The sequence below is a fragment of the Hippocampus comes genome, unplaced genomic scaffold, assembly GCF_001891065.2.
Source record: "Hippocampus comes isolate QL1 unplaced genomic scaffold, H_comes_QL1_v1.1 scaffold57, whole genome shotgun sequence".
NCBI lineage: Eukaryota > Metazoa > Chordata > Actinopteri > Syngnathiformes > Syngnathidae > Hippocampus > Hippocampus comes.
The window spans coordinates 1,969,404-1,983,712 of NW_017805039.1; the positions used below are offsets into that span (position 1 = coordinate 1,969,404).

At 41.0% G+C, this 14,309-nt stretch overlaps 1 protein-coding gene across 1 annotated transcript in view; it reads right to left on the reverse strand.

The window, feature by feature from the left end:
- anapc1 (anaphase promoting complex subunit 1) overlaps window positions 1–10,407 on the reverse strand; it is a 31,418-nt gene extending 21,011 nt beyond the window's left edge. The window contains exons 1-19 of the mRNA XM_019864112.1: window positions 10,213–10,407; window positions 8,861–9,100; window positions 8,488–8,652; window positions 8,368–8,410; window positions 8,132–8,229; window positions 7,960–8,042; window positions 7,728–7,801; window positions 7,500–7,645; window positions 7,218–7,375; window positions 5,858–5,941; window positions 5,571–5,774; window positions 4,794–4,898; window positions 4,587–4,677; window positions 3,736–3,801; window positions 3,526–3,663; window positions 2,813–2,956; window positions 2,157–2,217; window positions 624–679; window positions 138–269 (exon numbers count right to left, since the gene is read on the reverse strand). Of these exons, the coding sequence (XP_019719671.1) occupies window positions 138–269; window positions 624–679; window positions 2,157–2,217; window positions 2,813–2,956; window positions 3,526–3,663; window positions 3,736–3,801; window positions 4,587–4,677; window positions 4,794–4,898; window positions 5,571–5,774; window positions 5,858–5,941; window positions 7,218–7,375; window positions 7,500–7,645; window positions 7,728–7,801; window positions 7,960–8,042; window positions 8,132–8,229; window positions 8,368–8,410; window positions 8,488–8,652; window positions 8,861–9,076 (2,064 nt within the window). The 5' untranslated portion in view covers window positions 9,077–9,100; window positions 10,213–10,407. The remainder of the gene's footprint in view (window positions 1–137; window positions 270–623; window positions 680–2,156; window positions 2,218–2,812; window positions 2,957–3,525; window positions 3,664–3,735; window positions 3,802–4,586; window positions 4,678–4,793; window positions 4,899–5,570; window positions 5,775–5,857; window positions 5,942–7,217; window positions 7,376–7,499; window positions 7,646–7,727; window positions 7,802–7,959; window positions 8,043–8,131; window positions 8,230–8,367; window positions 8,411–8,487; window positions 8,653–8,860; window positions 9,101–10,212) is intronic.
- Window positions 10,408–14,309: the final 3,902 nt, after the last annotated feature.

The window sequence follows — 14,309 nt, forward strand, 5'->3', positions numbered from 1 at the left end:
TTTCGAGGGGGGGGGGGGGTGCACAGGGCATGAGAATCGCTATTTCAAGTCATAATTAATCATGAGAGTCACTATTTCAGGTCAGAATTAGCTCTTCTTGGTTTTAATTAGGGGTGGGGGGGGGGACACCAACTCACATTTCGCGTCCAGGTCAGGCGCTCGGTGTTGTAGCCCATCAGCTTCAGGAAACACGTGACAAACAGGTTCCACTCGCCGTGGCCGCTGGTGCCGCCGGGGGCATTGTAGATGGTGTACCATTTCACCAAAACCTATATGTGAAATATGAAAATAAAGCCAAAGTTATTCACATTGTGAATCAAAGTGATTTTTTATTTGAATGGATAGAACTAAAAAGAAATCGGGGACATTAAATGGACTTTTTAATTGCTCGAGTTGTGTCTCTGTTGATGTCCACCCATCAAGTGTGAATTCAAACAATAAAGTCAATATTTTCTTAGCTGCCTGGTTTTAAAGAAGGGAAGAAGTTAACCAGAATTGCTTTTTTTCTGGTGAAAAATTAAGAATCTACTCTTTGTTTTCATATTTTTGGTGCTTACACTGACACTGAACATAATATGCTGTGGGAAAACAAGCCTGTCTGATGATCAAACGTGTCCACAAACCTTCATGGCAGCTTCCTTGGGCAGGATGAAACGGATTGCCTGAAGACATTTCCTCACTAAATAAAAACAATGAAAAGAGAAACATGAGGAGTACAACATTAGAACTTCTTAAGTTTGAAAATCGGTAAACAACAGAAAATGATCTTCCAGTGCTCCAGAGCAGAGACCTCAGTGGAAATTAAACAATGAAGAGGCAGCGCTACAATGGTAATTGATTTTGACCAATCCCATTCGTCGTGGACCGGAATATCTTCATTGGACAAAACGAATTACAAAGGTCAGCCGTGAGGCAGATAAATGACATTTCATTAGGGTCAGGTGAAAGCCTTATCTACAAGATTGATTATGAAAAAAAGTGGGCTCCGACCCCCCACAAAAAAAGTCTGAAGCATATGAGACACTTGGAATTAAACACAAACTTAGTATGAAAGACTGACTAAAAATGAGCCAACATCACTGATGTAGCACACAGTCCTCTAAAGCGGGATGAATCAGCGCTGGTAATGAGGCGCGTGTTTAACATCATCCTGTAATAGCAGGCTCCAGCCCATGTACTGTACTTTTTGCAGTCTGGAAAAAAACACATGCCTCGCCCTGGCATTACTGCACCGGGTGTGCGTCTATGAACTGGACAAGAACTCATGGGTTACAGATTGAAATGGTTAGTTTGCTCTAAGTATTGTAAATTACAACTTTTTATCATGTGCTGTGACAATTACAGCGGTGCGTTTGTGTAGCTTGTAATGACATCCTCAAAACATCCCAAAGAAAGTGAAAAACACATCTCAAACCTCATTTCCAGGACCCAACTGTTCTGACTCAGCCAGAACAGTGTGTGCGAGCGGGACTGCACATGCCTCTGAGTGTCTGGCCAAAAGAAGGTTTTGAATACATCATACATAATGTAGTTACCTCCATGGGGCGAGAGGCTGGTGATCTCTGTCGTGTGTTTGCTTTACATGAACTACATGATCCCTGCGCAAGTTATTTCAATTTATTGAAATAAAGCAGCGATGAGCGAGGCTGCTACATTTGTGCATGTACTCATAATATGTTTTGAGTGTGCTTAATTGACATTTATGAAGTTAATAGAATGTTAACTTCAAGTAAAAAAAAAAAGATAAGTTTGTGCCGATTAATTAAATGGCACAACTGGAGGGGAGTACAAGAGCAGGAAAAAAAAAACCCACACAAAACCCACTGTTTGCCTAATTAAACCACTGTAGTAATGATTATTAATTATTAACCCTAAAGGGTTGACATTTAAATACATGAGAATTTAAAATTTCAGCCCTAAGCATTTTTTTTGTAATACTGTTTTTTTTTTGTTTTTTTTACATCCAGATTTTTAAACATTAATTGAAAATGAGAATTATAATAACATCAAAAATGACTTTCCCATGCAATATGAATGGAAATACTGCAGTTTCAACATTTGGAGATGCAAGTTTTTTGTTCCAGCAACAATCATAATGATGTTATATCATTAAAGCACCCATAGTGGTCCTCCTGCATGCAAGAAAGAAAGCTTACCCAGTTCCGAGACTGCAATGTCCGGCATGGAGATTCTCAGCATGGAGCCATTATTTAGTTCCTAGTGTGACACATAAATTATTATAAAATTCATTGTTTTAGATGCATTGCTCATGCAGTGCAAAACACAAGAATCAGTTCTGTTCAGACAATTCGCACGCAACAACACTGGATCCTCAACAAAGCTGAAATGAGAATTGAAACATTTAGGGGCAAAAAATGATACGACTCTTAACATATGCTAATTGTTTGGGCCAAGGTATACCAAAAACACATGTATGGGGTCAAAATGATGCACATTTACAATTCTTGTTTATTGCACATTCAGGCTACGACTCAGTCTTCCTGTAACACTTAACTCCTCTGCGTGGTTATTCCACTCTGCCGCATCTTATCCCTGATGAAAATGAAGTGGAGGCCTGTCAGTGGAGCAGCAGCAAGGCAGACTGACAAACAATTACCCTCTGGAGGAATCGGATGGCAAATCAATAAACGGAGACAATACGTCAAAGCTTCGCAGACCCGCTTTCAGAACGTGCGTGTGAGGGACATGAGCCTGCGTGCGGCTATGATTCACAACTAATAACGAACCATATGAAAAGGCTGGAAACATGCTCGTTAGATGACTAAGAGGCTAAAAAAAAAAAAAAACCCACCAGAGTTACACGGTTGCTGACGGGGTCCCGCAGGGCGTGGATGTAGGGCATGGACTGCTGGAAGGTGTAGTCCTCTAAAAAAGATGCTTCGTGGTGCTTCAGGATTGGAACCCTTAGCTCAGACACTGGTGAGGGCATGGCAGCCTGAGGGAGTTGTTGGAAAATAAAGCACAGTGAAAACCCACATTAATCACTGGGGATACGTTGCAGACCCACCCACAATAGCTGTGAATTGGAAATTCAGGGACGCCATTTGATCCCCCCCCGCCCCCCAAATAATTTTACCCCTCCACATATTTTAAACACAAACATAATGAAAAACATTTAAAAATTTTAATAGGCACTCAGACTCAGTGAAACACAATTTAAGATAGTGATAGACCGATCAGCCGGGCTGATGATTGGCGCTGATATTTGACATTTTAACGCATATCGGCATCGGCCATTGAAAAAAAACTCGATGAGATCATCTTGAAAACTGGGTAATCCTGAATGATTTTATTTTTCCACTTAATGTTTAAAGAGGTGCTGCTGAGCCTGGGAGCTCCATGCACTTTTTTTTACACTTAAAACAACAAAAGATTTTTGGAGAACTTTATTTACTCAGCCATGGTGATCTGTTATGACCAATCTAGTGAGACATTTCTTTTCAGACTGCCGGGAGAAAATAAAGCGAATTAACAGCTCCTTTTCCGGATGTTTCTACAACACACCTCGTCCATTCTTTGCAAATGCCTGCTGTTAGAATTAGCAGGTGTGCTAACTTGCTCCAGCGGCGTGTAGAGGCCACCGCGGTGGTTGTTCAAACTGAAAGCAGACGGCAGTAGGCCGGGCACAAACACCTGGCTGACCTTGAGGGACCAAAAACAAAATAAATCAATCAATGTCACATGTTCAGGAGACAAATTCATCGTCGTCCTTACCCGGGTGACGCCTGTGTAGAGAACCAGGTTGCCGCAAGCCTCCAAAACCAGCATTGCATTGATGTTCTGCAAGGACGAAAAGTTAAAAATGTCAAGTAGAGCGAACCCTGCGTTATCTTACAGTTCATCACTTGCACCTCTGCTATGCTGCAGAATTTTTATACTGTACAGGCAAGTCAAAATTTAGGGTTGCGTGTCTTCAGAATGGTAAATGGGCTGTTACTTAGATCGCGCTTTTCTATCTCAAGTACTTTACACTGTTACCTGATTCACCTACTGATGACGCAGCATCAGGAGCAACTGGGGATTCAGTATCTTGCTCAAGGACACTTCAACACGGTCGCAAAGGCCGGGCAATGAACCACAAACCTCTGGGTTGGGAAACGACCAAGTCTTTGTTCTTGACTTTTTGCTGAAATTTGTGGGCCCATCAATGACATTTCACATCAGATGTAAGCATGAAGCTGGCAAACTTTCGTAAAATGAAATTACATGGTCTCTTTGAACAGCTAGATGCTAAAAATACAATGTTCAATTCTCATTGATTTTTTTGTGTCAATTTAACAGTAAACCTCAACTGGGCGTGACCAACAGGTTGAAGCAAGCATGTTTGGCCCTCATTTGGAAATTTTTGTGAGTGAGAGAGTTGTCTTTTTGTTTCCTCAATGTGATTTTATAGGATTATCACCTATTTTAAGCGCATTTTAATAAGCTGAAATGTGTCATGAGGGGTAAAACTATTTTCAACATTTTTTTTTTAAATAGGGTCTCTCTAATTTGCAAATGAAAAAGAAATAATAATTGCATGCGATATGCACCCAGTTAACCTGTATGAATGCAAGGCAATTCACCTGCAGAGGCTCCGCATCTTTGGCAGCGATGCTCGTCACAGAGGCAAAGATGAGCTGAGACGTGTCATTGCTCTCGACGAATTTCACGCATCTGAGCGAAGAAGATAAGAGAGGATACCAGTCGAGGGAAATTTTTTTTTTTTAATTATCGCAGTAGCCACAATACTTAGCGTCTGACAAGCTCTCAGAGAGTGTTGTGACACTGACCTGAGTTGCTGGTGTGACTCCACCAGGAAACAGAGGTAGCGGTTCTCACAGAGGTCAGAGGTCAGGAACACTTTGGAGGCCTGGCTGCTCATCTCTCTGTCCAGGCTGGAAAAACAATACACATGGTCACTGTTTAGCAGAAACTTACACTGTTTTGGAGATACGATGATACTGTCTGACACCAGCAGTACATCATCTAAGCAAGATTGCATAAATAAATCGTAATTATAAAATAATTTACATTACAAACCAAATTGCATGATTTTTTTTTTTTTAATTTGAATGATGGACTTGTTTCTTAAAAAGAAAAATCCAGCCAGTTATTACGCACAAAATATTTAGGTATTATTATAAATTGTATTTGATTTATTTTTAAAAATATTACAACATCCAACAGCATTGCATAATTAAAAAAAAAAAAGCATTTTTGTTTGCTGCTGTTAATATATTTTTAATCTGTTCATGTAGAAAAGTGTGTTCGTACAATTTTTATTAAATTGTTTTGTTATAAATACTGTATATATTGTATATAATGTAAATATATAGTTTTCTTTATTAATCTATTGTAATAAGGAGTCTGAAACATAACAACATACATACAATGTATGGTAATTGTTATAGAACAAACTAGTGATGGTCTAAGAGTGTTTAATTTCAGTATTATTGTCTCTTATCCTATTTTACCTGCACTGGAAAGCATTTAAGGAAAAGGGAACCCCTCAAAAACACACCTGAATCGAAAAAAACGGCTTATTTTAACCAAATCCAGCTTCAAACCTGTGACAAGCAGTCGCCTCGCTCCACAGCTGCTCCATGCATAGGTCTGGGATGATGGGCTTCAGCACTGTCTCATTGATGGTGCTGTTGGGCGAATGTGCCGCTCCCTGGTGGTGGCCCACGGGTGACGAGGCGTGGAGGGTCGTGTTGAAGCGAGCCACGCCCGATAAGGACGGCGCCGCCATGCCCGGAGAGTGGTCGCGACTATAAAGTATGTGGGGAAAAGGGGAACATGTTCACTGGGTTTCCATCCTAGTTTCTGTGAATAAACAATAGAATGAATTTACCTGAGAGCGGCCATCTTGGATATACCTGGGGAATGGATGCGTGTTTGCATTGCTGGTGAGGACATAAGAATTCTGTTCTGGTGGCTGTGCAGTGTTGTTGAGGGATATTGTCCAAAAAAAAAAAGAAAAACAAGGACAAAATCAGCAACAAACAACTCGCCGGGATTATCACACTGTATTGGGACACACACTTTAATGAATGAATTGAATCAATTAAAATGTTGTCCAAGACCCCTTATCTGTCCTCTCTGAATCATACTTGTACATATTTCCAACCTGAGAAGCTCTGACATCATGAAAACTGTTATCTGAGTAGCGTCATTTTTAACTGTAATTGTGGCACTGACTTCGAAACAGTTAGACAAAATGAGCAGAATATGAAAACTTTTTTTTTCTCCAAGGTGAAGGAACCCCTTTGCAAAAGATTCCAAGTGAGGTGCTTGGACTTTTGCTGCAAAATGGCCATAAATGTGTCTGACCAGGAAGCAATGGATTACAAGGAGTACATGAGAACATCTTATATGTGGAAAAACAGGAGGCTTAAATGTTCTCCCTCTGGCCGTGAAATTAATAGAAAAGCCTTAATTATCTGTCATTCTAAAACGTATGACAATATTTTTCTTTAAGAATAGAATTTGTAGGTAGGTTCACTAGGGCCATCTTTAACTGCACACACAATGCACCTTTGTTATGTATTACATGCAAAAATGCAAGATCAAATTTGATTCTTTGATTTTTATTTTGTATTTGACTGAATTTCGATTCAGAAAAAGAGCACATTCAAGAACAATAAAGACCAGATAAATAATTCACACAATTGTAGGACGGCTGTCTCAATTTGGGCCGGGAGAAATCCTATCAAGACATTTTTGACAATTTTGTGCTTCCACGTCTGCGGGAACAGTTAGGGGAAGGCCATTTTCTGCTCCAAGTTGATGAAGCTTGGGCCTTAAAGGCATCCTTGGATCAATTTGGTGTAGAAAAAAGCCATTAGAACACCTTTAGGATGAGTTAGACTGACCTCCAAAAATGGATCCCATCTAATACACTCAGAAATTGGAAAAAGTTTTTCCATGAAAAAAACGGCAGTAGTAGCTGTTGTCCACCTTTTCTCACATTTTCTCTCAATGTATATTAGATTAATGGCCATGTATCCTGGCGTTCTTGTCTGTCTTGAGTAAGCAAAGGCAGCAGTTTGGAATTCAGCGACATGCTCGCAAATATTGATCTCTAACCTTCTGACGGCAGGACAAAAATGTCACAAGGTGTCACTTGGCTTGCTATGCTGCATTCTGGCATCCACGTGTGCAGCTAAATGGCTTCCATACATACACTTTTAGAAACTAACAATTTTTATTACCTTGCTCCAACAGCAGGATTTAACCTGGTTGCCTTGCTGCTGGACGGGGAGTCCAGGCGGGAGTGGTTGCGCAGGTGTGACATAAGAAAGCTTGTGGCCAGGAAGCCCAGAGGTTCAGTGAAGGGCTCCGTGACACAATTAAGCACAGAAGAGCGCTCCTGTGGACGAGGTAAGAGGCTGGAGGTTAAGATACAGCCGTTGTGTGAGTGAGTGAGTGACATTACACAGATTACAAATTTCCCCATCGTGTGTTTCATCTTGAGTGAGTATGTAAGTGCATACCTCACACGTGACCCTGCGCAGGCTCCACACTGAGTGTGTTCCTTGCTCACTGTCGTAAGAGACGACAATGGAAGGCCGACAGCAGGTGAAGACAATCTTTGTGGCGGAGTCGGACATGTACTCCACGCGAGTGCTGTCAAACAGACCTGGGAGGTACATGGTGGACACCAGAATCAAACATGGTGCTCCAAGTTTGAGGCTCCACTCACGACAGTGCATTGTTTTTACCTGTGGGTTTGCACACCACTGGTGCCACCTCATCTATCGGATGCAGCATGCTGAACAAGGTGGGAAGAGACTCGCTGTAGAGGAACACAAAGTCCACGATCAGGATGTGTCCAAAAAATAAATAAATACATAACGTAAAAGTGTTTTGGGGGAGAGGGGGGAGAGTGAGTGCATACATACATACATACATCTATGTGAGTGCAAATGTGAGCGTGCAGAGTGTATGTATTACCCTGGCGTGCTGAGCTGTCCGTCAGCTGCTGTGATTTTACGCTCCAGCAAAAGTCCAAACTTGGTCGACCAGGCTTTGGACACCTGTGGGAGAACACGCGCACTTCTTTTTGCCTGCTTTTTACATATCATTAAAAAAGGTATACCAACAACGTGGTAGGAGGGGGTCTCACTTGGAACGGCAGAGGCGAGAGGAAATCCTTGCCGGTCACAGTGTGAATGTTGACGCATCCGTTCTGTAGGATACACACCGTGTGCTCCACCTTTTCTTCTGTGAAACACAACTACGCCTTGAACACATGTATTGTTTTTAATATCGTGACATGACAAAGACGATATCAATGCAATTTTAATATCGCAATATTACAATATTTCCGTGATCGTTACATCCCTAGTAATGACACAGTACCGTCTTTCTTGCTCTGAGGAACAGCAAAGTCACACCATAAGGCCTGCAGATAGAACAAAAAAAATATGTATACTGTCACCATGAGTCTTAAATTCAAATTCATAAGTATCCTCGACTAACCTGCTCCACAGGGCTGTCCACGGTGAACGCCTTGTAAATGTTTGAGCCATGCGCCCGGCTGCCCTTGGTCCAGACCACCACGTTCCCTGCCGTGTAAAGCTCCTCTTCAAACTCCACATCCTCCTCTGGGGCTTCCACGCAGCCCTTCCTCAACTGCCAACTTTCCTGCCAATCAAATACCACTCCCATGAAACCCTACATTCGCAGATGTTGAAGCTCACAGGCCAGATTCGGGGATGCGTACCAGACCCACACACACAATATTTCAGAATTTGCGATTTAAAGAGACCCGCAAAGTTTGACACCGCTGTCTTCTAGTAAGTGATCTGAATGATCTGACGCGGCGTGTTAAAAAATAAAATAAAAATCTTACCCGGTCCCTCTCCTGCAGGCTGACCTCCTGCAAAGACCCTGCCAGGCCGGCGGCGCAGTCCGACGACCAGAGCTCGGAGGCGGGCTGCAGCTCCCGCAATTGCAGATTGAAGGCGTTGGGGTGGTTCTTGCAGTGATCACGGCCAAACGGGACAAACGACTGCAATTCCCCTGCGGCAATCATCGTGGCTTTCTCTTCATACACGACGTCCGACATGAGTCCCAGATATCAGCATTATTTCTAAAAAGGAAATTGTGTTTCTGAATATATCACGATCTCTCGACGAGTTCCTATACTAGGGATGGGCGAGTGAGCTCATATGAGCTTTATTTTAAGGTGCTCTTGGAGGGTGTATATACCAGTCACCGATACTTAAGGCAAAAATGATAATAATATTAGACTGTCAGTAAGTCTTCCTCGGTAGTATTTGGCGCTATAGTGTGGGAGTTTGATAAATCAGCAAATCATCATTTGCATTACAAACAAATGTCTTTGTTAAAACATTTTTTTCATTTTGTTCAATGAAATTTTATGGATCAAAAGTACTGTACGTACTGGTACTGTGTATCTGGGAGCACTCAGAGTGAATAGTCGTAGTGGCATTGGTCTGAAAACAAGTGGGCTCAAACATCCCTCTCATATACCGGTACTATTAATTTCAACCACAAATCTACCACAAACTATGATCCTAAATCATGTTCATATCATTTCAAAATTATCAAACAACATTCACTCTTAAGAATATATAGCTTCCAGGTTTGTTTTGGAAAAAAAATGCACCAGATGTTTTCCTTGTACATGTAACTGCAACAGAAACTCTCCGTAATTACTACTTTATTGCCATCGTATGGTGCAAATACTACATACATCAGGGTGCAACTACTTTTCTGTTTACGAACTAGAAAACAAACACAGATATCATGGCATAGCACATAGCTTGACAAGAAGTGCCCTCACACAGATTTGGCATTCTTGATCCAGTACAAAATAGTTTATAGCGTATTTGTATGCGGCTTCGCATTCAAGCAGTCTCGCTATAATTTAGGCAGGACTAATTCTTAAAATTGCTTTTTCGTTGTGTGTAATGAAATTAACTCTTACAGAAGACACAATTTGAAAAATGGTTACTATCTATAGTTATTTAAATCGACACTATATATTTGGCATTGGAGAAGTGTCATAAGCGTCTTGGCAGGTGAGCTATATGCGCGTACATAAGCGTCTTGACAGGTGAGCTATATGTGCGTAAACAGCCGGTGATGCATTCACGAACTCCACTAGCATGCTAATTCAGCTAACAGGAGCATCTCAGTTCCATTCACGTACAGCAGGAACAACGACGAAGCACCAACCTGATAATAACGAATGTCCTGCCTCTTTTCGTGGAGTCCTCGTCTACTTAAAGTGTCAACGTGTGGTTTGTACGCAAAGTTCAAACATAAAACACAAACACACACACACACACACCCCAATGCCTAAAATTTGACTAGTGGCAACTTTTCAATTGACCGCCGACATGTTTGCTTTAGCGGTATTCTTCCGCTTCCGCCTACTCGGCCAATCAGAAAGCGAAACGGGATGACGTTTTCTTGACGTCAGAGCAGTCGAAATTACCCTTGTTACTGCTATAAAAATAAAGAACATATTCTATGAATACAATTCTATATGGAACTGGATGAAAATAGTAATTCATAATTAATACTGAAATTATTATTGTATTTATAACTTAGTTTGAGAATGAGAATCCATTAAAAAAATAAAAGTTTGACTTCCTAATAATTATTACAATACAAAACTCAACTATTTTTGTTAGATCTAAAAATATTGTGAAATTGTTGAATTATTGGTTGCATTTGGCTGCAGTAATGTCATGTTGTTACCACTCATTGACGCTTACACAATTAGATCTTCAGGACAGGCATGTGAATAAACATTGAGCATAAGACGCTTAGGGGGAAAAAAAATGACACAGACTGCTCTCAGGCCTGCTGCTGAATGTGAAAGATGTGACACAACAAAGCCTTTCGATTTGCACAATATCAGCTGAGCTGCCTGGATATGCTTGTGTGTGGGTGCATATCACAATAAAAGAGAGCAAGAGTGCTTATATGCAGAATCTAAAATGATAACATATGTACACACAGTATTTCTTAAATCTACCCCAAATCACACTTCCTGCATTTCCCCCTCTGTTTCAGAAGGATTTTGCCATAGGCGGAAGTTGTATGTATTTATGTGTATTAATGTGTGTGTGTGTGTGTGTGTGTGTGTGTGTATATATATTGTTGGTTTGATTTGTAGATAGGTATTATCGTGGGGAGGGTGTGAGTCAGGGAGATTGGGAGAGAACCGGAGTTAGCCTCTTTATCAAAGCTGCACTGGCTTCCGCATGTAAACGCTGTTGCATAACTTTTGAAAACACGGATGCACCAGATTCCAACTCACACTGACATCCATCACACAAAAAAGCAAAACAGGTAAAATTGCTCTTTCATGCATCTCTGGCTGAAAACATGGAAATGGACTTAATTGCCACGTAATCGTCCTCCACTTCGCTTGCTGGTACCCGTTAGAAGGTGAGGTCATCCTGCCATAACGCACAAGTACTTTAGATTCCAGTATTGCAAGGCTGCTTTGGTATGTGAGAGCATAACAGTGCACTTTGGAGAGAGGTTCTGGTCTAAACTGCGGTTCATGTTTCAATGACAATTATTCTATTTTGAAAGTTACACCTTTGTCTATGTGGGGGGGATTGATTGTAAGAGGCTAGGCAAAATTCATATTTCATTAGACAGCACTGCATATTTATATACATCAAATCTCCATGATGTTTAAAAGTAAATAAGTTGAAAAGTCCTACAAAAAAAAGCAAAGAAACTTCTATGTTCACCCCCACCCTCTTCCCCCGAACCTTTCTGCACTCTTACAAATCCTCTCAAGACATTTTGACATGTCACCACAGAAAAGGCAGCGGCTGCGGCAGCGCTAACGTTGATAACAACGTTAATAATACCCGTCGGTACCGCCCGCCACACAATGGCGCACGGAGGGCATCAACTGGATGGAACGTGGACCGCCACCATTATGTCATTATTGAAAGATTTTCACTGCACCTCCATACCAGAAAGATAGCTAGAGAGAGATAGATAGATAGATAGATAGATAGATAGATAGATAGATAGATAGATAGATAGATAGACAGATAGCTTGGCAAGTAATCCGATTGGCATGGACCCAAATGCGTTCTGGGAAGGTTTTTGGTCCGGTTAATGAGCGAGTTAATTAACGATGGCTGGCATGTCGGTGCGTAATGTCCGCCAAATGTATTTATGCGCTTACTTCATTCAGGAAGCAAACACAAGCTCTGGATGTCTAATTGATGCACACAGGCCCTAAACAAGACCCTCCATTAGCAAATCCTCCAGGGATTCCTGACCATGAGCCCAGCCCGCATGAGGAGGTCTCACACTCATCTTAATGAAACACTTTTTGCCGGTGGTCCGGTAGGCGGGTCATCTTTGCCTTTGCTTTAATGCGGCTCATTTCCCAACTTTCATCCGGATTCATTTTGGAAATACTGCATGGCAGTGGACCTGATTCACTACCAGGGGAATTTCTTCGGAATTTCTCTCTAATGTCTTTTGGCTGCAGGGGACAATCTGGCACATGACAGGGAAGGAGTGTGTGAATGTGTAGGACACATTCTAACGCAACATTTCATCTTTTACAAAGATAATAAAAAGCTTCTGTTTTTTGTTCTTTTTTTTTAACTCTGGATCATAGGTGTTCATTTGACTACTTTAAAAGAAAAATAAAGAAGCAGTTGTGAGCATAGTACTTGCAGTAGACCTCAAAATGTGAGCAAATGGCCATTAACACAAATTGTTTTATTTAAAACAATTTTTACTTTGATGCTTTTATTTTGTATCTTTTCTTAAAATGATCTTCTTTCCAAGATGGTTTTTAAAATTATTTAATATATAATAGAAATAGAGTTTGTATTGATGCACATTATTATTTTTATTAATTAATTTAAGTATCCTTAAATATTTTTTTTTAAATCACTAATGCATTGGGGTTGACTGGTGCATTCCATGTTTTCATTGCCTTTATTTTAATCAACATTATTTGACAATATTTGTATGATGCATTGTCTTGGCGATGGAGTTTTGTTTTACAGTATTAAACAATTTTAATTGATTTGTTGAAAAAAAATTATCGGAGACTTTTACATTATATTGTTTTTGTTAATTAATTTCTGAAATATGTATTCATATTGTACATTTTATTGGTTTTAAAATTAAAATAGAAAAATAATTACATAATAATAATCAGATGCAAGCTTTATATATATAAATATACCGCTCTGGTGACATCTTAACATTTGATTGATGCCACACATTATTCTCCTCTTGCACAGTATGTTTTTAACCTGTTGTTGTCCACTCTAAAGCACGTATCTGAGATCCATGCTTTTCATGAGACAGCTGTTCCATGTCTTTATCTGCATTGACCTTTATAGTTTCGCTATACAGCTCATACATTGTGATGGCCCATCATGTCAACCATACCCCCCAGGCCCTGCTTTGTTTTGTTCAAAACGCCACATGCATCATCTATGTCCAATCTGCACCCAGATGCCCGTCCCCTCCACATCCAGCCCCCGCACCTCCGTCATGACGCCAACAATCACCCGCCATCACAGAGTTGCCACTCTGGGCTTGGCTAATTGGATGAGGCGGCCCGCAGGAGGCATTCAACTCGCCGAGGGATTCCCCTCATCATCAAGCGGACCTGTGACTCAGACCAAGTCTCCACCTCATCGACTCACAGTACAGAGAGCCAGGGTTCGAATCCAGAATTCACTCCCTGTGTGGACATTGCATGTTCCCTCCGTGCCTGCGTGGGTTTTCTCCGGGTACTCCGGTTTCCTCCTTGCATTCTCAAACCATGCATGACAGGTTAATTGATCACTCTAAATTGTCATTAAGTGTGATTATGTGTGAATGGTTGTTGTTTGTCTTTGTGTGCCCTGCGATTGGCTGGAAACCAGTGCAGGGTGTTGCCATGCCTACTGCCTGAAGACAGCTGGGATAGGCTCCAGCATGCCCGCAACCCTGGTGAGGATGAACCCGTTCGGATAATGGATAGATAATCTTCATACCACGCTTGCCTTTTCCATATTTAAACATTGAGAATTTTTTTTTTAGCTATTATTGTATTAGGCCAACAAAACTATTGCTAAATATATTGGATGATCCATTGTAATTCCGTGTAGAGAACCTACTGTATTGTTCCAAAAACAGCAGCATTTGAACCTTTTGACATGACATACTTAAGATTGTTGGATAGCATTTAAAAAGATCCAAGATACACACACACACACACACACACACACACACACACACACACACACACACACACACACACACACACACCGACCCACACC